General features: G+C 40.5%; 3 protein-coding genes across 3 annotated transcripts; all 3 read right to left on the bottom strand.

The window, feature by feature from the left end:
* Nucleotides 1-10,998: 10,998 nt before the first annotated feature.
* LOC122722428 (exopolygalacturonase-like) lies at nucleotides 10,999-12,489 on the bottom strand. The gene is made up of 4 exons (XM_043953127.1): nucleotides 12,355-12,489; nucleotides 11,953-12,261; nucleotides 11,337-11,849; nucleotides 10,999-11,223 (listed from the first exon to the last, which is right to left on the bottom strand). Exons 1-4 carry the CDS (start codon nucleotides 12,487-12,489, stop codon nucleotides 10,999-11,001), a joined length of 1,182 nt encoding a protein of 393 aa, XP_043809062.1.
* A 2,537-nt stretch (nucleotides 12,490-15,026) lies between these two features.
* On the bottom strand, nucleotides 15,027-16,264 carry LOC122722427 (polygalacturonase-like). Its single transcript, XM_043953126.1, has 3 exons — nucleotides 16,130-16,264; nucleotides 15,727-16,035; nucleotides 15,027-15,656 (listed from the first exon to the last, which is right to left on the bottom strand). Exons 1-3 carry the CDS (start codon nucleotides 16,262-16,264, stop codon nucleotides 15,027-15,029), a joined length of 1,074 nt encoding a protein of 357 aa, XP_043809061.1.
* Nucleotides 16,265-18,801: 2,537 nt separating this feature from the next.
* LOC110606252 (polygalacturonase-like) lies at nucleotides 18,802-20,039 on the bottom strand. Its single transcript, XM_043953125.1, has 3 exons — nucleotides 19,905-20,039; nucleotides 19,502-19,810; nucleotides 18,802-19,431 (listed from the first exon to the last, which is right to left on the bottom strand). The coding sequence occupies exons 1-3, from the start codon at nucleotides 20,037-20,039 to the stop codon at nucleotides 18,802-18,804; spliced, it is 1,074 nt and encodes a 357-aa protein (XP_043809060.1).
* Nucleotides 20,040-21,767: the final 1,728 nt, after the last annotated feature.

The following is a 21,767-nucleotide window of genomic DNA, read 5'->3' as shown; positions in this document are numbered from 1 at the left end:
TTTTGGGTTGGTTGTTTTGATGGCTGAAGTTAAAACCACCGTAACTGATGTGATTCCTGTGATGACTAAAATCACGGAACACAAATTAAATGGATCTAATTTTTAGATTGGAGTAAGACTATCCGTATTTATTTACGAAGTATTGCAATGGATGATCATCTTACCAAGGATCCTCCAACTGATGAAACTCGTAGAGATTGGATGAGGGATGATGCTCGTTTGTTTCTGCAAATTCGAAATTCTATTCATAGTGAGGTGATTAGTCTTATTAATCACTGTGAATTTGTTAAAGAATTAATGGAGTATTTGGAATTTCTGTATTCTGGCAAAGGGAATATTTCCCGTATTTATGATGTGTGTAAGGCGTTTTACCGAGCCCAGAAAAATGATAGAACTTTGACATCCTACTTTATGGATTTTAAAAGAGTTTATGAAGAACTTAATGTATTGATGCCCTTTAGTACAGATGTGAAAACTCAACAAGCTCAACGAGAGCAAATGGCTGTTATGAGCTTTCTTGCAGGTCTCCCTCCAGAGTTTGAGACAGCTAAATCTCAGATTCTTTCTGACTCTGAAATATCATCGTTACATGATGTGTTCACTAGGGTATTGCGTACAGAATCGCCAATTCCTTCACACCCCACTAGTGCCCTTGTTAGCCGCAATGACAGTGGCAGACATAATAATAGAGGTGGTCAAAGGGGAGGTTTTAATGCTGGTAAAAGATCTCAGCATTCTGGGGAAATAGGTCCTACTTCTGACTCAGGAGGAATCATTTGTTATTACTGCCGCGAACCAGGACATACTAAGAAGACATGTCAAAAACTACAGAATAAGAATCAGCGCACACAAATGGCGCATATGGCAGTTGATGCCCCTTCAGATAAGGGGATTTTAATATCTGAAGATGAGTATGCACAATTCACCCAATACCAGGCATCTCTGAAATCCTCTAATTCCTCCTCTATCACTGCAATTGCCGAGTCAGGTAACTCTACTGCATGTCTTGTGTCTTCATCCTCCAAATGGGTTATTGATTCTGGTGCTACCGATCATATGTCAGGTAATTCTACCCTTTTGTCCAATCTTAAGTCTCATGCATCGCCTTCTTATGTTACTCTTGCTGATGGTACTAAATCTTTTGTCATGGGTTCTGGTCATGTCAACTTAACCCCTTCTCTTTCTGTATCCTCCGTGTTATGTCTCCCTAAATTTGCATTTAATTTGCTTTCTGTTAGTAAACTCACTCGTGCATTGAATTGCTGTGTCTCATTCTTTCCTGATCATTGTATTTTTCAGGATCTTTCGACGAAGCAGATTATTGGTAGAGGGCGTGAGTCAGAGGGTCTCTACGTCTTGGATCAGCAACTACCTAGATCACTTGCATGTTCCACTCGTTTAACACCTTTTGATGTTCATTGTCGTTTGGGGCATCCTTCTCTCTCAGCTTTGAAGAAGTTATATCCACAGTTTCATTCTTTGTCTGTTTTAGATTGTGAGTCTTGTCAATTTGCCAAACATCATCGTTTGCCTTCAGTATCTCGAGTCAATAAACGGGCTTCGTCCCCTTTTGAGTTAGTACATTCAGATGTTTGGGGTCCTTGTCCTACTGTGTCTAAGTCTGGCTTTAAGTACTTTGTTACTTTTGTTGATGACTTCTCTCGTACTACTTGGTTATTTTTAATGAAGAGTCGGTCAGAATTATTTTCTATCTTTTGTGCATTTTATGCTGAAATCCAAACCCAATTCAATGTTCCCATTCGTATATTGCAAAGTGATAATGCTAAAGAGTATCTCTCTGGGGAATTTCAATCTTATTTGTTACAAAAAGGGATTCTTCATCAGTCCTCTTGTGTTGACACTCCTTCACAAAATGGAGTTGCCGAAAGAAAAAATCGACATCTTCTTGAAGTAGCCAGAGCCCTCTTATTCCAAATGAAAGTACCTAAATGCTTTTGGGCTGATGCTGTATCCACTGCTTGTTTTTTGATTAATCGCATGCCTTCCTCCATCCTTCATGGTGATATCCCTTATAATATTTTGTTTCCTACTAATTCTTTGTTTCCTATTGAGCCACGTATCTTTGGGTGTACTTGTTTTGTTCGTGATGTTCGTCCACATGTTACTAAATTGGATCCCAAATCACTCAAATGTGTCTTCCTTGGCTACTCTCGACGTCAAAAAGGGTATCGTTGTTTTTCTCCTGATCTGAATCGGTATCTTGTGTCTGCAGATGTAACATTCTTTGAGTCCACTCCATTTTTTCCACCATCCTCTGTTTATAACACCCAAGGTGAGGAAGATGACCTTTTGTTATACTCTGTTCGCTCTCTGTCTCCTCAGACTACTCCTACACCTTTCGCTCATATGCCAGGTCGCCCTCCCATCTTTCATGTGTATTCCAGACGCTTAGAGGACTCTGACTCCGCTCCGCTACCCGCTTCTTCGTCGACAGATCCTGCTCCCACTGATCCTTCACTGTCTGATTTGGATTTGCCCATTGCTCTTCGTAAAGGTAAACGTACTTGCACTTATCCTATTTCAGCTTGTGTCTCTTATGATCAATTATCCTCTTCTTCTCGTTGTTTTGCCACTGCTTTAGATTCTATTTCAATTCCCAAAACTGTTATTGAGGCTTTGTCCCATCCTGGTTGGCGTGCTGCAATGGAAGAGGAAATGATGGCCCTTGACACTAATGGTACTTGGGAGTTGATGTCCTTGCCCCCAGGAAAGCGGGCTATTGGGTGCAAATGGGTGTTTGCAGTAAAAGTAAATCCTGATGGATCTGTTGCTCGCCTCAAGGCCCGTTTAGTGGCCAAAGGTTATGCACAAACTTATGGAGTGGACTATTCTGATACTTTTTCCCCGGTTGCCAAGCTCGCATCTGTTCGATTGTTTATTTCCTTGGCAGCTACACATGATTGGCCTTTGCATCAACTGGATATTAAAAATGCTTTTCTTCATGGTGATCTTCAGGAGGAGGTTTATATTGAGCAACCACCTGGTTTTGTTGCTCAGGGGGAGTCAGGCAAGGTTTGTAGACTTCGAAAATCCCTTTATGGCTTGAAACAGAGTCCTCGGGCATGGTTTGGCAGGTTTAGTGATGTGGTCCAACAGTTTGGAATGAAAATGAGTAAGTGTGATCACTCGGTGTTTTATAGAAATTCTGATAGTGGATTAATTCTGCTCGTAGTATATGTGGATGATATCGTTATCACAGGAAGTGATATTGCTGGCATCACATCCCTAAAAGAATTTCTTAAAACACAGTTTCATACAAAGGATTTGGGTTCATTGAAATATTTCTTGGGAATCGAAGTTATGCGGTGTAAGAAAGGCATCTTCTTGTCTCAAAGAAAATATGTTCTGGATTTGTTAGCAGAAACAGGAAAATTGAGTGCTAAGCCTTGTAGTGCCCCAATGACTCCTAACCTTCAACTTACCACAGAAGACAGTGAGCCATTTGCAAATCCTGAAAGGTATAGAAGATTAGTTGGCAAGTTGAATTATTTGACGGTGACTCGTCCTGATATTGCATATTCAGTGAGTGTGGTAAGTCAGTTTATGTCATCTCCTACTGTTGCCCAATGGGATGCTTTGGGACAGATTCTTTGTTACCTTAAAGGGGCCCCAGGGCGAGGGCTATTCTATGGCAACCATGGGCACTCAAATATTGAATGCTTTTCTGATGCTGATTGGGCAGGCTCGAAGGTTGATAGAAGGTCAACTACTGGGTATTGTGTTTTTGTGGGAGGTAACTTGGTCTCATGGAAAAGTAAGAAGCAAAATGTGGTCTCTCGTTCTAGTGCTGAATCTGAATATCGAGCCATGGCACAAGGAGTTTGTGAAATCTTGTGGGTACGTCAACTGTTGGAAGAAGTTGGATTCACAAATTCGGTGCCTGCTAAGTTGTGGTGTGATAATCAAGCAGCTATACACATTGCCTCCAACCCAGTGTTTCACGAGAGGACTAAACACATCGAGATTGATTGTCATTTTGTTCGTGAAAAGGTCCAACAAAAGATAATATCAACGGGACATATCCGAACTGGAGAACAATTAGGAGATATCTTTACTAAAGCTCTAAATGGAACTCGAGTTGATTATATATGTAACAAGTTGGGCATGATTAACATTTATGCTCCAACTTGAGGGGGAGTGTTATAGGTTATAGGAAGTAAATATGTTAATATAGGAAGTAAATAGTGATAGATGGGTTAGTTACTTAATTTTAGGGATTGCATAATCATAGGCTTGATTTTTCTTCCTGTTTAGATACCGTCTCTCATGTATAAATAGGTTGTAATCTCTATTGTGAAATACAACAAATATTATCTTTCTACACGGTATCAGAGCCTTTCTCGTAGAGATTTTTTTTTCTCCTCTCTCGTCAAGTTTTAAAATTTTTTTTTTGGAGACTTAGGGCTCCGTTCATTTGCGTTATCCATAGAGGGTAACATTTGGATCTCTTCATCGGCACTGTTCACGGTACTGTTCACGGCACTGTTTATCGCACTGTTCGCGGTACTGTTCACGGGTACTGTTCATCGGTACTGTTCACGGGTACTGTTCATCGGTACTGTTCACGGGTACTGTTCATCGGTACTGTTCACGGGTACTGTTCTTCTGATCCTTTGCTATTTTGATTGTTTTGGGTTGGTTGTTTTGATGGCTGAAGTTAAAACCACCGTAACTGATGTGATTCCTGTGATGACTAAAATCACGGAACACAAATTAAATGGATCTAATTTTTTAGATTGGAGTAAGACTATCCGTATTTATTTACGAAGTATTGCAATGGATGATCATCTTACCAAGGATCCTCCAACTGATGAAACTCGTAGAGATTGGATGAGGGATGATGCTCGTTTGTTTCTGCAAATTCGAAATTCTATTCATAGTGAGGTGATTAGTCTTATTAATCACTGTGAATTTGTTAAAGAATTAATGGAGTATTTGGAATTTCTGTATTCTGGCAAAGGGAATATTTCCCGTATTTATGATGTGTGTAAGGCGTTTTACCGAGCCCAGAAAAATGATAGAACTTTGACATCCTACTTTATGGATTTTAAAAGAGTTTATGAAGAACTTAATGTATTGATGCCCTTTAGTACAGATGTGAAAACTCAACAAGCTCAACGAGAGCAAATGGCTGTTATGAGCTTTCTTGCAGGTCTCCCTCCAGAGTTTGAGACAGCTAAATCTCAGATTCTTTCTGACTCTGAAATATCATCGTTACATGATGTGTTCACTAGGGTATTGCGTACAGAATCGCCAATTCCTTCACACCCCACTAGTGCCCTTGTTAGCCGCAATGACAGTGGCAGACATAATAATAGAGGTGGTCAAAGGGGAGGTTTTAATGCTGGTAAAAGATCTCAGCATTCTGGGGAAATAGGTCCTACTTCTGACTCAGGAGGAATCATTTGTTATTACTGCCGCGAACCAGGACATACTAAGAAGACATGTCAAAAACTACAGAATAAGAATCAGCGCACACAAATGGCGCATATGGCAGTTGATGCCCCTTCAGATAAGGGGATTTTAATATCTGAAGATGAGTATGCACAATTCACCCAATACCAGGCATCTCTGAAATCCTCTAATTCCTCCTCTATCACTGCAATTGCCGAGTCAGGTAACTCTACTGCATGTCTTGTGTCTTCATCCTCCAAATGGGTTATTGATTCTGGTGCTACCGATCATATGTCAGGTAATTCTACCCTTTTGTCCAATCTTAAGTCTCATGCATCGCCTTCTTATGTTACTCTTGCTGATGGTACTAAATCTTTTGTCATGGGTTCTGGTCATGTCAACTTAACCCCTTCTCTTTCTGTATCCTCCGTGTTATGTCTCCCTAAATTTGCATTTAATTTGCTTTCTGTTAGTAAACTCACTCGTGCATTGAATTGCTGTGTCTCATTCTTTCCTGATCATTGTATTTTTCAGGATCTTTCGACGAAGCAGATTATTGGTAGAGGGCGTGAGTCAGAGGGTCTCTACGTCTTGGATCAGCAACTACCTAGATCACTTGCATGTTCCACTCGTTTAACACCTTTTGATGTTCATTGTCGTTTGGGGCATCCTTCTCTCTCAGCTTTGAAGAAGTTATATCCACAGTTTCATTCTTTGTCTGTTTTAGATTGTGAGTCTTGTCAATTTGCCAAACATCATCGTTTGCCTTCAGTATCTCGAGTCAATAAACGGGCTTCGTCCCCTTTTGAGTTAGTACATTCAGATGTTTGGGGTCCTTGTCCTACTGTGTCTAAGTCTGGCTTTAAGTACTTTGTTACTTTTGTTGATGACTTCTCTCGTACTACTTGGTTATTTTTAATGAAGAGTCGGTCAGAATTATTTTCTATCTTTTGTGCATTTTATGCTGAAATCCAAACCCAATTCAATGTTCCCATTCGTATATTGCAAAGTGATAATGCTAAAGAGTATCTCTCTGGGGAATTTCAATCTTATTTGTTACAAAAAGGGATTCTTCATCAGTCCTCTTGTGTTGACACTCCTTCACAAAATGGAGTTGCCGAAAGAAAAAATCGACATCTTCTTGAAGTAGCCAGAGCCCTCTTATTCCAAATGAAAGTACCTAAATGCTTTTGGGCTGATGCTGTATCCACTGCTTGTTTTTTGATTAATCGCATGCCTTCCTCCATCCTTCATGGTGATATCCCTTATAATATTTTGTTTCCTACTAATTCTTTGTTTCCTATTGAGCCACGTATCTTTGGGTGTACTTGTTTTGTTCGTGATGTTCGTCCACATGTTACTAAATTGGATCCCAAATCACTCAAATGTGTCTTCCTTGGCTACTCTCGACGTCAAAAAGGGTATCGTTGTTTTTCTCCTGATCTGAATCGGTATCTTGTGTCTGCAGATGTAACATTCTTTGAGTCCACTCCATTTTTTCCACCATCCTCTGTTTATAACACCCAAGGTGAGGAAGATGACCTTTTGTTATACTCTGTTCGCTCTCTGTCTCCTCAGACTACTCCTACACCTTTCGCTCATATGCCAGGTCGCCCTCCCATCTTTCATGTGTATTCCAGACGCTTAGAGGACTCTGACTCCGCTCCGCTACCCGCTTCTTCGTCGACAGATCCTGCTCCCACTGATCCTTCACTGTCTGATTTGGATTTGCCCATTGCTCTTCGTAAAGGTAAACGTACTTGCACTTATCCTATTTCAGCTTGTGTCTCTTATGATCAATTATCCTCTTCTTCTCGTTGTTTTGCCACTGCTTTAGATTCTATTTCAATTCCCAAAACTGTTATTGAGGCTTTGTCCCATCCTGGTTGGCGTGCTGCAATGGAAGAGGAAATGATGGCCCTTGACACTAATGGTACTTGGGAGTTGATGTCCTTGCCCCCAGGAAAGCGGGCTATTGGGTGCAAATGGGTGTTTGCAGTAAAAGTAAATCCTGATGGATCTGTTGCTCGCCTCAAGGCCCGTTTAGTGGCCAAAGGTTATGCACAAACTTATGGAGTGGACTATTCTGATACTTTTTCCCCGGTTGCCAAGCTCGCATCTGTTCGATTGTTTATTTCCTTGGCAGCTACACATGATTGGCCTTTGCATCAACTGGATATTAAAAATGCTTTTCTTCATGGTGATCTTCAGGAGGAGGTTTATATTGAGCAACCACCTGGTTTTGTTGCTCAGGGGGAGTCAGGCAAGGTTTGTAGACTTCGAAAATCCCTTTATGGCTTGAAACAGAGTCCTCGGGCATGGTTTGGCAGGTTTAGTGATGTGGTCCAACAGTTTGGAATGAAAATGAGTAAGTGTGATCACTCGGTGTTTTATAGAAATTCTGATAGTGGATTAATTCTGCTCGTAGTATATGTGGATGATATCGTTATCACAGGAAGTGATATTGCTGGCATCACATCCCTAAAAGAATTTCTTAAAACACAGTTTCATACAAAGGATTTGGGTTCATTGAAATATTTCTTGGGAATCGAAGTTATGCGGTGTAAGAAAGGCATCTTCTTGTCTCAAAGAAAATATGTTCTGGATTTGTTAGCAGAAACAGGAAAATTGAGTGCTAAGCCTTGTAGTGCCCCAATGACTCCTAACCTTCAACTTACCACAGAAGACAGTGAGCCATTTGCAAATCCTGAAAGGTATAGAAGATTAGTTGGCAAGTTGAATTATTTGACGGTGACTCGTCCTGATATTGCATATTCAGTGAGTGTGGTAAGTCAGTTTATGTCATCTCCTACTGTTGCCCAATGGGATGCTTTGGGACAGATTCTTTGTTACCTTAAAGGGGCCCCAGGGCGAGGGCTATTCTATGGCAACCATGGGCACTCAAATATTGAATGCTTTTCTGATGCTGATTGGGCAGGCTCGAAGGTTGATAGAAGGTCAACTACTGGGTATTGTGTTTTTGTGGGAGGTAACTTGGTCTCATGGAAAAGTAAGAAGCAAAATGTGGTCTCTCGTTCTAGTGCTGAATCTGAATATCGAGCCATGGCACAAGGAGTTTGTGAAATCTTGTGGGTACGTCAACTGTTGGAAGAAGTTGGATTCACAAATTCGGTGCCTGCTAAGTTGTGGTGTGATAATCAAGCAGCTATACACATTGCCTCCAACCCAGTGTTTCACGAGAGGACTAAACACATCGAGATTGATTGTCATTTTGTTCGTGAAAAGGTCCAACAAAAGATAATATCAACGGGACATATCCGAACTGGAGAACAATTAGGAGATATCTTTACTAAAGCTCTAAATGGAACTCGAGTTGATTATATATGTAACAAGTTGGGCATGATTAACATTTATGCTCCAACTTGAGGGGGAGTGTTATAGGTTATAGGAAGTAAATATGTTAATATAGGAAGTAAATAGTGATAGATGGGTTAGTTACTTAATTTTAGGGATTGCATAATCATAGGCTTGATTTTTCTTCCTGTTTAGATACCGTCTCTCATGTATAAATAGGTTGTAATCTCTATTGTGAAATACAACAAATATTATCTTTCTACAACGTCTAAGCCTTTCATACTGATATAGCGATTTCTTACTTGTTCATGACAAGCACCCTCCAACGCCAATAGTAGATTTTCATTTGTCTCGCACCGTGCAATATTCCAAAATATTGCATAAAAAAAATAGAATTCACATAAGTAGAAATCGCATGCACTTTTTATGAGCCGCGTCACGTTTCCTTTTAAAGAAAAGGAAACGGAGCAACGATTAATCGTGACACATACTCACAGTGACTTCCTTTCTTGAAGAGATTTTAAGTGATGATGCTTGAGTAGATCCTAAATCATAGCACGGGTAGATTTATTCGCTTCAAAGAATATTCTATTTTCATAAAATTAGTGCCATGTACCTTCTAAATTCATAATCGGTCCTTGAATCTTTTGAAAATTGCCCTTAGCATGCAATAAAAAAAAAATTTAAAGACGTTAAAAAAACCTAATGAGAAAATGTATTTTTCACCGAAGAGATTTCAACGCCTCAATATGTCGTGCAGTGACACAAAGTGAGCTAAAATGAAAAGCAAAATAGGCGACGCACATATTCACGGGGTTCGACAATATGTCGATGTGATAGAGCTTGTGCATTTTTTATTCCAAAACTTTGAGCTTATTGACCAACGAGCACCCGGGCTAGCTTGGTGATGCAGTCGGAAAATAGAGCTGTGCTGTTATTGGTTAAACCTGCAAGAATGAGAACGTGAGGTGATGGGTGCCCACGGCAGCCACTCCGACGCTCAACTCAATAAGCCTGAAGAGAAAAGCGAGAGAAAGGAATTGCTCATAACTTGAACAGTATAAAAGAACATCGTACCTTTGCCTCTCTGGTCGTTCTCCTTTAATACTGTAAGAAGACAGAGATAAATATAGCATTTTCTGATAATCCAATGATGATGTGATCGTTTGCTTGATCAGGGATATCGCCGGCTAATAGGTCGGTGATCCCGCGACTATAGCCATAATGGGTATACGCGGGACTGTGCCTGATAATGATAACTTTGTGCCGAGACTCATCTTATCCAGGGGAGGGCCAGTTATGCTAATAAACAGGGTGTTGAGGTGTGCGGGCCTTCCTTTCCTAGAGTGGGGCCGCGCTACCCACTCATCAGATCTTGCCACGTGGACCTATTATGTGTTGACAACTCATGCCTTTCTTTGGGCGACCCTTGTGCAGCATCACGTGGACCTATTATGTGTTGAAATTCTCACAGCACCTCGACCCATCAAATGAATAAGTTTTTATTAAACGAGTTTCTTAGGTTCCCGATAATAAGTTTTAAATGAGCAGCCCTAATTTCATGAGTCTCTTATTTCGCAAACCTTTCTAAAAAAACCGCATTTTGTTTCCCGCGGCCTAGTTTCTTTTCTCATTTGAGCCGAAAATGTTGCGTTGCATCGCATCCATTACATTGGATTACGCTGAAGGAGTTCATGATATGCTGTAGTGTTAAATTTTCTTTTGTCGATTTCATCACCGCACTGTGCAACGAAACTCAACAAATTCTTTAGGGAGTGGATTGTGTAAATCTAGCATCAAATTGAGTTCAGCACCAAAGAATACGCATATCTTTTCTTCTCATGGACAATGTGTGCCTTTGAGTGGAAATTTTAATACGATTACTCTATCGTGATGAAAATAACGTTCAAAACTGTACGAAAAATCTATAAAAAGCCTGAAAATTCGGACAGAATAATTTTTTCTAGGGTCGAAACTTGGCCAAACTGCCTTCGACTGTAATCTCATGTTTTCTGTTGTCAGTTTAATCACCGCACGACGCGGCGAAACCCGACGAGTGAGCGAGCAGATTGAATAGAAAATGGAAAACAAAAAAGACAAAGAGCAACATGCGAGTATCTTGGCCGTCTACCCACGCAGTAACCTATATAAAAGGAAACTTTGAAGTGTCTCGTTTTATTTGGTAAAACTTACAACTTGAAATATGCTCATCTCCTCGATAATCCATGTATCGCGGCTAGGAGCTGCGAGGTTTGAGCGTTGACAATACTAGCAAATGGTTGGAGTCAATTTTCCCTTAAGTGTGGGTTTAACATTTGCACACAAGGATTTTACAGGGCCTTCCTTTCCTCCGTACGTCAAGTTAATGTCAGCGAGCTCGACCTTCTGGCATGGAAAACTGCTGCTGCAATTAAGTCGAACAGCTACTGCGGTCGCTGAAGAGCCCCTAATATTCTTGAAGGTGACGTTGGAGATCTTAACTTTTGACGGAAGCTGAAACAAACATCAGAAACGGCAAAGGGTTACAGAAATTTCATGTTGCGGGCAGATTTGTCCACGGACAATGCATTAAGAGACTCTTTCATTTTCATTTCTTTTCGCGTTACGTTTGGATTGCACTGATTCCATGGGCAGTACATTTGATCTATAATGATAGGGTTGCGGACATTTTTCATCATAATATCCTCGAAATGCATATCAGAGGCCATGCCACCATGTAATGCCGGCCATGTCTTAATTCTCACTCCATTGTCGGTGTCATAGAAGGTGCAGTTCCTTACGAAAATTCCAGAGACAAATTCATCAGTGGTCTTCCCTAAACTTCCCACGCTAATGCCATGTCCATGTCCACATCGTACGTTTGTGATCCTTATTTGTTCGCTGGCACCACCAATGGAGATGCAGTCATCGCCGGTGGCAATATTTGAATTAATAATGTTGATCCCGTTTGAATGCCCGATGTGAATTCCATCTGTATTGTCGCTATCTCCTGGTGCAGTGATCGTGAAGCGATCGAAAGTAAGGTTTTTGCCACCTATAAGATTGACATGGAAATTCTTACTATCGAGCGATGTTACGTCCTGAACTACGCTGTTGGTGATGAAGTCAAACCGCAAGCTCTGGCGTGTTTTTAAAAGGACAAGAAGCACATAAAGGAAACGTTATTAATCATCTTACAAAGCAGTATGATACATGCACAATATACGATTCAATTAAACTTACAACTGGAAGTCTCTTGCATTTTGGATTTCGACCGCAGTTATTTTGCTTCCAAGCCACTTGCCCTTGTCCGTCGAAGGTTCCACCACCGGATAATTTGAATTGATCAATGTATGCAAAAGTAATCCAGCTGTCCTTGGCATAACTGCTAGGGTTTATCGGTGCCAATAAGGTTCCTTGGACTTGAAGCTCCATGGCTCCCTTGCATGGACCATTTAAGTCAGTTAAACCTATGGAATATGTTCCTTTGGGTACTACAACTATGTTGGAACCCTTTGCTGAACAAGCCTCTTTCCACGCGCCCAATAATGCCTGAAAAGGAAAAAAAAAGGGAGATGAAAGTTCAGTTAAAATGAGGTATAAGAAAATCACGGCGAAATTAAAAATTAGGAATCGTCAGCACACCTTGCTAATATCTGACTTGCCATCGGCTTTACCACCATAATTTTTCACATCAAATACGGCAGATTGAACTCTACCAGCAAAAACAAACAATAATAGCAAAGATGTCAGGGAAAAATACGTCTCCAGGGTCGTCATCTTCATGAAGCCTTTTCTTTTCTAAGTTCTTTCGTAAAATGCGCGGCAAATTAGAATGGATTTCTCCTTGTTTGCAAAAGCTTTTATATCTAAGCAATTATCTAAAGTTACCGGATTTTATAACGGAGGGAAGTTATTTACTTGTAACTTTTGTTCTATTATTGGAAATTGTTTTGTCGCTTTTTAATAAAAAGCATAACAGAGAAATACCGACTAACGTCTAACCTATAAGTAGATATTGTCTTGTTTTTCATTCGTTTGCAGCAAAACTTATCTTTACGTCTAAGCCTTTCATACTGATATAGCGATTTCTTACTTGTTCATGACAAGCACCCTCCAACGCCAATAGTAGATTTTCATTTGTCTCGCACCGTGCAATATTCCAAAATATTGCATAAAAAAAATAGAATTCACATAAGTAGAAATCGCATGCACTTTTTATGAGCCGCGTCACGTTTCCTTTTAAAGAAAAGGAAACGGAGCAACGATTAATCGTGACACATACTCACAGTGACTTCCTTTCTTGAAGAGATTTTAAGTGATGATGCTTGAGTAGATCCTAAATCATAGCACGGGTAGATTTATTCGCTTCAAAGAATATTCTATTTTCATAAAATTAGTGCCATGTACCTTCTAAATTCATAATCGGTCCTTGAATCTTTTGAAAATTGCCCTTAGCATGCAATAAAAAAAAAATTTAAAGACGTTAAAAAAACCTAATGAGAAAATGTATTTTTCACCGAAGAGATTTTCAACGCCTCAATATGTCGTGCAGTGACACAAAGTGAGCTAAAATGAAAAGCAAAATAGGCGACGCACATATTCACGGGGTTCGACAATATGTCGATGTGATAGAGCTTGTGCATTTTTTATTCCAAAACTTTGAGCTTATTGACCAACGAGCACCCGGGCTAGCTTGGTGATGCAGTCGGAAAATAGAGCTGTGCTGTTATTGGTTAAACCTGCAAGAATGAGAACGTGAGGTGATGGGTGCCCACGGCAGCCACTCCGACGCTCAACTCAATAAGCCTGAAGAGAAAAGCGAGAGAAAGGAATTGCTCATAACTTGAACAGTATAAAAGAACATCGTACCTTTGCCTCTCTGGTCGTTCTCCTTTAATACTGTAAGAAGACAGAGATAAATATAGCATTTTCTGATAATCCAATGATGATGTGATCGTTTGCTTGATCAGGGATATCGCCGGCTAATAGGTCGGTGATCCCGCGACTATAGCCATAATGGGTATACGCGGGACTGTGCCTGATAATGATAACTTTGTGCCGAGACTCATCTTATCCAGGGGAGGGCCAGTTATGCTAATAAACAGGGTGTTGAGGTGTGCGGGCCTTCCTTTCCTAGAGTGGGGCCGCGCTACCCACTCATCAGATCTTGCCACGTGGACCTATTATGTGTTGACAACTCATGCCTTTCTTTGGGCGACCCTTGTGCAGCATCACGTGGACCTATTATGTGTTGAAATTCTCACAGCACCTCGACCCATCAAATGAATAAGTTTTTATTAAACGAGTTTCTTAGGTTCCCGATAATAAGTTTTAAATGAGCAGCCCTAATTTCATGAGTCTCTTATTTCGCAAACCTTTCTAAAAAAACCGCATTTTGTTTCCCGCGGCCCAGTTTCTTTTCTCATTTGAGCCGAAAATGTTGCGTTGCATCGCATCCATTACATTGGATTACGCTGAAGGAGTTCATGATATGCTGTAGTGTTAAATTTTCTTTTGTCGATTTCATCACCGCACTGTGCAACGAAACTCAACAAATTCTTTAGGGAGTGGATTGTGTAAATCTAGCATCAAATTGAGTTCAGCACCAAAGAATACGCATATCTTTTCTTCTCATGGACAATGTGTGCCTTTGAGTGGAAATTTTAATACGATTACTCTATCGTGATGAAAATAACGTTCAAAACTGTACGAAAAATCTATAAAAAGCCTGAAAATTCGGACAGAATAATTTTTCTAGGGTCGAAACTTGGCCAAACTGCCTTCGACTGTAATCTCATGTTTTCTGTTGTCAGTTTAATCACCGCACGACGAGGCGAAACCCGACGAGTGAGCGAGCAGATTGAATAGAAAATGGAAAAACAAAAAAGACAAAGAGCAACATGCGAGTATCTTGGCCGTCTACCCACGCAGTAACCTATATAAAAGGAAACTTTGAAGTGTCTCGTTTTATTTGGTAAAACTTACAACTTGAAATATGCTCATCTCCTCGATAATCCATGTATCGCGGCTAGGAGCTGCGAGGTTTGAGCGTTGACAATACTAGCAAATGGTTGGAGTCAATTTTCCCTTAAGTGAGGGTTTAACATTTGCACACAAGGATTTTACAGGGCCTTCCTTTCCTCCGTACGTCAAGTTAATGTCAGCGAGCTCGACCTTCTGGCATGGAAAACTGCTGCTGCAATTAAGTCGAACAGCTACTGCGGTCGCTGAAGAGCCCCTAATATTCTTGAAGGTGACGTTGGAGATCTTAACTTTTGACGGAAGCTGAAACAAACATCAGAAACGGCAAAGGGTTACAGAAATTTCATGTTGCGGGCAGATTTGTCCACGGACAATGCATTAAGAGACTCTTTCATTTTCATTTCTTTTCGCGTTACCTTTGGATTGCACTGATTCCATGGGCAGTACATTTGATCTATAATGATAGGGTTGCGGACATTTTTCATCATAATATCCTCGAAATGCATATCAGAGGCCATGCCACCATGTAATGCCGGCCATGTCTTAATTCTCACTCCATTGTCGGTGTCATAGAAGGTGCAGTTCCTTACGAAAATTCCGGAGACAAATTCATCAGTGGTCTTCCCTAAACTTCCCACGCTAATGCCATGTCCATGTCCACATCGTACGTTTGTGATCCTTATTTGTTCGCTGGCACCACCAATGGAGATGCAGTCATCGCCGGTGGCAATATTTGAATTAATAATGTTGATCCCGTTTGAATGCCCGATGTGAATTCCATCTGTATTGACGCTATCTCCTGGTGCAGTGATCGTGAAGCGATCGAAAGTAAGGTTTTTGCCACCTAGAAGATTGACATGGAAATTCTTACTATCGAGCGATGTTACGTCCTGAACTACGCTGTTGGTGATGAAGTCAAACCGCAAGCTCTGGCGTGTTTTTAAAGGGACAAGAAGCACATAAAGGAAACGTTATTAATCATCTTACAAAGCAGTATGATACATGCACAATATACGATTCAATTAAACTTACAACTGGAAGTCTCTTGCATTTTGGATTTCGACCGCAGTTATTTTGCTTCCAAGCCACTTGCCCTTGTCCGTCGAAGGTTCCACCACCGGATAATTTGAATTGATCAATGTATGCAAAAGTAATCCAGCTGTCCTTGGCATAACTGCTAGGGTTTATCGGTGCCAATAAGGTTCCTTGGACTTGAAGCTCCATGGCTCCCTTGCATGGACCATTTAAGTCAGTTAAACCTATGGAATATGTTCCTTTGGGTACTACAACTATGTTGGAACCCTTTGCTGAACAAGCCTCTTTCCACGCGCCCAATAATGCCTGAAAAGGAAAAAAAAAAGGGAGATGAAAGTTCAGTTAAAATGAGGTATAAGAAAATCACGGCGAAATTAAAAATTAGGAATCGTCAGCACACCTTGCTAATATCTGACTTGCCATCGGCTTTACCACCATAATTTTTCACATCAAATACGGCAGATTGAACTCTACCAGCAAAAACAAACAATAATAGCAAAGATGTCAGGGAAAAATACGTCTCCAGGGTCGTCATCTTCATGAAGCCTTTTCTTTTCTAAGTTCTTTCGTAAAATGCGCGGCAAATTAGAATGGATTTCTCCTTGTTTGCAAAAGCTTTTATATCTAAGCAATTATCTAAAGTTACCGGATTTTATAACGGAGGGAAGTTATTTACTTGTAACTTTTGTTCTATTATTGGAAATTGTTTTGTCGCTTTTTAATAAAAAGCATAACAGAGAAATACCGACTAACGTCTAACCTATAAGTAGATATTGTCTTGTTTTTCATTCGTTTGCAGCAAAACTTATCTTTACGTCTAAGCCTTTCATACTGATATAGCGATTTCTTACTTGTTCATGACAAGCACCCTCCAACGCCAATAGTAGATTTTCATTTGTCTCGCACCGTGCAATATTCCAAAATATTGCATAAAAAAAATAGAATTCACATAAGTAGAAATCGCATGCACTTTTTATGAGCCGCGTCACGTTTCCTTTTAAAGAAAAGGAAACGGAGCAACGATTAATCGTGACACATACTCACAGTGACTTCCTTTCTTGAAGAGATTTTAAGTGATGATGCTTGAGTAGATCCTAAATCATAGCACGGGTAGATTTATTCGCTTCACAGAATATTCTATTTTCATAAAATTAGTGCCATGTACCTTCTAAATTCATAATCGGTCCTTGAATCTTTTGAAAATTGCCCTTAGCATGCAATAAAAAAAAAATTTAAAGACGTTAAAAAAACCTAATGAGAAAATGTATTTTTCACCGAAGAGATTTCAACGCCTCAATATGTCGTGCAGTGACACAAAGTGAGCTAAAATGAAAAGCAAAATAGGCGACGCACATATTCACGGGGTTCGACAATATGTCGATGTGATAGAGCTTGTGCATTTTTTATTCCAAAACTTTGAGCTTATTGACCAACGAGCACCCGGGCTAGCTTGGTGATGCAGTCGGAAAATAGAGCTGTGCTGTTATTGGTTAAACCTGCAAGAATGAGAACGTGAGGTGATGGGTGCCCACGGCAGCCACTCCGACGCTCAACTCAATAAGCCTGAAGAGAAAAGCGAGAGAAAGGAATTGCTCATAACTTGAACAGTATAAAAGAACATCGTACCTTTGCCTCTCTGGTCGTTCTCCTTTAATACTGTAAGAAGACAGAGATAAATATAGCATTTTCTGATAATCCAATGATGATGTGATCGTTTGCTTGATCAGGGATATCGCCGGCTAATAGGTCGGTGATCCCGCGACTATAGCCATAATGGGTATACGCGGGACTGTGCCTGATAATGATAACTTTGTGCCGAGACTCATCTTATCCAGGGGAGGGCCAGTTATGCTAATAAACAGGGTGTTGAGGTGTGCGGGCCTTCCTTTCCTAGAGTGGGGCCGCGCTACCCACTCATCAGATCTTGCCACGTGGACCTATTATGTGTTGACAACTCATGCCTTTCTTTGGGCGACCCTTGTGCAGCATCACGTGGACCTATTATGTGTTGAAATTCTCACAGCACCTCGACCCATCAAATGAATAAGTTTTTATTAAACGAGTTTCTTAGGTTCCCGATAATAAGTTTTAAATGAGCAGCCCTAATTTCATGAGTCTCTTATTTCGCAAACCTTTCTAAAAAAACCGCATTTTGTTTCCCGCGGCCCAGTTTCTTTTCTCATTTGAGCCGAAAATGTTGCGTTGCATCGCATCCATTACATTGGATTACGCTGAAGGAGTTCATGATATGCTGTAGTGTTAAATTTTCTTTTGTCGATTTCATCACCGCACTGTGCAACGAAACTCAACAAATTCTTTAGGGAGTGGATTGTGTAAATCTAGCATCAAATTGAGTTCAGCACCAAAGAATACGCATATCTTTTCTTCTCATGGACAATGTGTGCCTTTGAGTGGAAATTTTAATACGATTACTCTATCGTGATGAAAATAACGTTCAAAACTGTACGAAAAATCTATAAAAAGCCTGAAAATTCGGACAGAATAATTTTTTCTAGGGTCGAAACTTGGCCAAACTGCCTTCGACTGTAATCTCATGTTTTCTGTTGTCAGTTTAATCACCGCACGACGAGGCGAAACCCGACGAGTGAGCGAGCAGATTGAATAGAAAATGGAAAAACAAAAAAGACAAAGAGCAACATGCGAGTATCTTGGCCGTCTACCCACGCAGTAACCTATATAAAAGGAAACTTTGAAGTGTCTCGTTTTATTTGGTAAAACTTACAACTTGAAATATGCTCATCTCCTCGATAATCCATGTATCGCGGCTAGGAGCTGCGAGGTTTGAGCGTTGACAATACTAGCAAATGGTTGGAGTCAATTTTCCCTTAAGTGTGGGTTTAACATTTGCACACAAGGATTTTACAGGGCCTTCCTTTCCTCCGTACGTCAAGTTAATGTCAGCGAGCTCGACCTTCTGGCATGGAAAACTGCTGCTGCAATTAAGTCGAACAGCTACTGCGGTCGCTGAAGAGCCCCTAATATTCTTGAAGGTGACGTTGGAGATCTTAACTTTTGACGGAAGCTGAAACAAACATCAGAAACGGCAAAGGGTTACAGAAATTTCATGTTGCGGGCAGATTTGTCCACGGACAATGCATTAAGAGACTCTTTCATTTTCATTTCTTTTCGCGTTACCTTTGGATTGCACTGATTCCATGGGCAGTACATTTGATCTATAATGATAGGGTTGCGGACATTTTTCATCATAATATCCTCGAAATGCATATCAGAGGCCATGCCACCATGTAATGCCGGCCATGTCTTAATTCTCACTCCATTGTCGGTGTCATAGAAGGTGCAGTTCCTTACGAAAATTCCGGAGACAAATTCATCAGTGGTCTTCCCTAAACTTCCCACGCTAATGCCATGTCCATGTCCACATCGTACGTTTGTGATCCTTATTTGTTCGCTGGCACCACCAATGGAGATGCAGTCATCGCCGGTGGCAATATTTGAATTAATAATGTTGATCCCGTTTGAATGCCCGATGTGAATTCCATCTGTATTGACGCTATCTCCTGGTGCAGTGATCGTGAAGCGATCGAAAGTAAGGTTTTTGCCACCTAGAAGATTGACATGGAAATTCTTACTATCGAGCGATGTTACGTCCTGAACTACGCTGTTGGTGATGAAGTCAAACCGCAAGCTCTGGCGTGTTTTTAAAGGGACAAGAAGCACATAAAGGAAACGTTATTAATCATCTTACAAAGCAGTATGATACATGCACAATATACGATTCAATTAAACTTACAACTGGAAGTCTCTTGCATTTTGGATTTCGACCGCAGTTATTTTGCTTCCAAGCCACTTGCCCTTGTCCGTCGAAGGTTCCACCACCGGATAATTTGAATTGATCAATGTATGCAAAAGTAATCCAGCTGTCCTTGGCATAACTGCTAGGGTTTATCGGTGCCAATAAGGTTCCTTGGACTTGAAGCTCCATGGCTCCCTTGCATGGACCATTTAAGTCAGTTAAACCTATGGAATATGTTCCTTTGGGTACTACAACTATGTTGGAACCCTTTGCTGAACAAGCCTCTTTCCACGCGCCCAATAATGCCTGAAAAGGAAAAAAAAAAGGGAGATGAAAGTTCAGTTAAAATGAGGTATAAGAAAATCACGGCGAAATTAAAAATTAGGAATCGTCAGCACACCTTGCTAATATCTGACTTGCCATCGGCTTTACCACCATAATTTTTCACATCAAATACGGCAGATTGAACTCTACCAGCAAAAACAAACAATAATAGCAAAGATGTCAGGGAAAAATACGTCTCCAGGGTCGTCATCTTCATGAAGCCTTTTCTTTTCTAAGTTCTTTCGTAAAATGCGCGGCAAATTAGAATGGATTTCTCCTTGTTTGCAAAAGCTTTTATATCTAAGCAATTATCTAAAGTTACCGGATTTTATAACGGAGGGAAGTTATTTACTTGTAACTTTTGTTCTATTATTGGAAATTGTTTTGTCGCTTTTTAATAAAAAGCATAACAGAGAAATACCGACTAACGTCTAACCTATAAGTAGATATTGTCTTGTTTTTCATTCGTTTGCAGCAAAACTTATCTTTACGTCTAAGCCTTTCATACTGATATAGCGATTTCTTACTTGTTCATGACAAGCACCCTCCAACGCCAATAGTAGATTTTCATTTGTCTCGCACCGTGCAATATTCCAAAATATTGCATAAAAAAATAGAATTCACATAAGTAGAAATCGCATGCACTTTTTATGAGCCGCGTCACGTTTCCTTTTAAAGAAAAGGAAACGGAGCAACGATTAATCGTGACACATACTCACAGTGACTTCCTTTCTTGAAGAGATTTTAAGTGATGATGCTTGAGTAGATCCTAAATCATAGCACGGGTAGATTTATTCGCTTCACAGAATATTCTATTTTCATAAAATTAGTGCCATGTACCTTCTAAATTCATAATCGGTCCTTGAATCTTTTGAAAATTGCCCTTAGCATGCAATAAAAAAAAAATTTAAAGACGTTAAAAAAACCTAATGAGAAAATGTATTTTTCACCGAAGAGATTTCAACGCCTCAATATGTCGTGCAGTGACACAAAGTGAGCTAAAATGAAAAGCAAAATAGGCGACGCACATATTCACGGGGTTCGACAATATGTCGATGTGATAGAGCTTGTGCATTTTTTATTCCAAAACTTTGAGCTTATTGACCAACGAGCACCCGGGCTAGCTTGGTGATGCAGTCGGAAAATAGAGCTGTGCTGTTATTGGTTAAACCTGCAAGAATGAGAACGTGAGGTGATGGGTGCCCACGGCAGCCACTCCGACGCTCAACTCAATAAGCCTGAAGAGAAAAGCGAGAGAAAGGAATTGCTCATAACTTGAACAGTATAAAAGAACATCGTACCTTTGCCTCTCTGGTCGTTCTCCTTTAATACTGTAAGAAGACAGAGATAAATATAGCATTTTCTGATAATCCAATGATGATGTGATCGTTTGCTTGATCAGGGATATCGCCGGCTAATAGGTCGGTGATCCCGCGACTATAGCCATAATGGGTATACGCGGGACTGTGCCTGATAATGATAACTTTGTGCCGAGACTCATCTTATCCAGGGGAGGGCCAGTTATGCTAATAAACAGGGTGTTGAGGTGTGCGGGCCTTCCTTTCCTAGAGTGGGGCCGCGCTACCCACTCATCAGATCTTGCCACGTGGACCTATTATGTGTTGACAACTCATGCCTTTCTTTGGGCGACCCTTGTGCAGCATCACGTGGACCTATTATGTGTTGAAATTCTCACAGCACCTCGACCCATCAAATGAATAAGTTTTTATTAAACGAGTTTCTTAGGTTCCCGATAATAAGTTTTAAATGAGCAGCCCTAATTTCATGAGTCTCTTATTTCGCAAACCTTTCTAAAAAAACCGCATTTTGTTTCCCGCGGCCCAGTTTCTTTTCTCATTTGAGCCGAAAATGTTGCGTTGCATCGCATCCATTACATTGGATTACGCTGAAGGAGTTCATGATATGCTGTAGTGTTAAA

This window comes from Manihot esculenta, chromosome 18, assembly GCF_001659605.2.
Source record: "Manihot esculenta cultivar AM560-2 chromosome 18, M.esculenta_v8, whole genome shotgun sequence".
Taxonomy (NCBI): domain Eukaryota; kingdom Viridiplantae; phylum Streptophyta; class Magnoliopsida; order Malpighiales; family Euphorbiaceae; genus Manihot; species Manihot esculenta.
Note: the sequence above shows the minus strand (reverse complement) of the source record. Positions and strands in the feature narration are given on the sequence as shown.

Bases quoted from the DNA above. Each gene is read 5' to 3' on its own strand.
- LOC110606252 (XM_043953125.1), bottom strand. From the start codon at position 20,039: ATGACGACCCTGGAGACGTATTTTTCCCTGACATCTTTGCTATTATTG. The intron at 19,811-19,904 runs GTGTGCTGACGA...TTTCCTTTTCAG, and splicing joins GCAAGTCAGATATTAGCAAG to GCATTATTGGGCGCGTGGAA. The intron at 19,432-19,501 runs GTAAGTTTAATT...TAACGTTTCCTT, and splicing joins AATGCAAGAGACTTCCAGTT to TATGTGCTTCTTGTCCCTTT.
- LOC122722428 (XM_043953127.1), bottom strand. From the start codon at position 12,489: ATGACGACCCTGGAGACGTATTTTTCCCTGACATCTTTGCTATTATTG. The intron at 12,262-12,354 runs GTGTGCTGACGA...TTTCCTTTTCAG, and splicing joins GCAAGTCAGATATTAGCAAG to GCATTATTGGGCGCGTGGAA. The intron at 11,224-11,336 runs GTAACGCGAAAA...TGTTTGTTTCAG, and splicing joins GGAATCAGTGCAATCCAAAC to CTTCCGTCAAAAGTTAAGAT.
- LOC122722427 (XM_043953126.1), bottom strand. From the start codon at position 16,264: ATGACGACCCTGGAGACGTATTTTTCCCTGACATCTTTGCTATTATTG. The intron at 16,036-16,129 runs GTGTGCTGACGA...TTTCCTTTTCAG, and splicing joins GCAAGTCAGATATTAGCAAG to GCATTATTGGGCGCGTGGAA. The intron at 15,657-15,726 runs GTAAGTTTAATT...TAACGTTTCCTT, and splicing joins AATGCAAGAGACTTCCAGTT to TATGTGCTTCTTGTCCCTTT.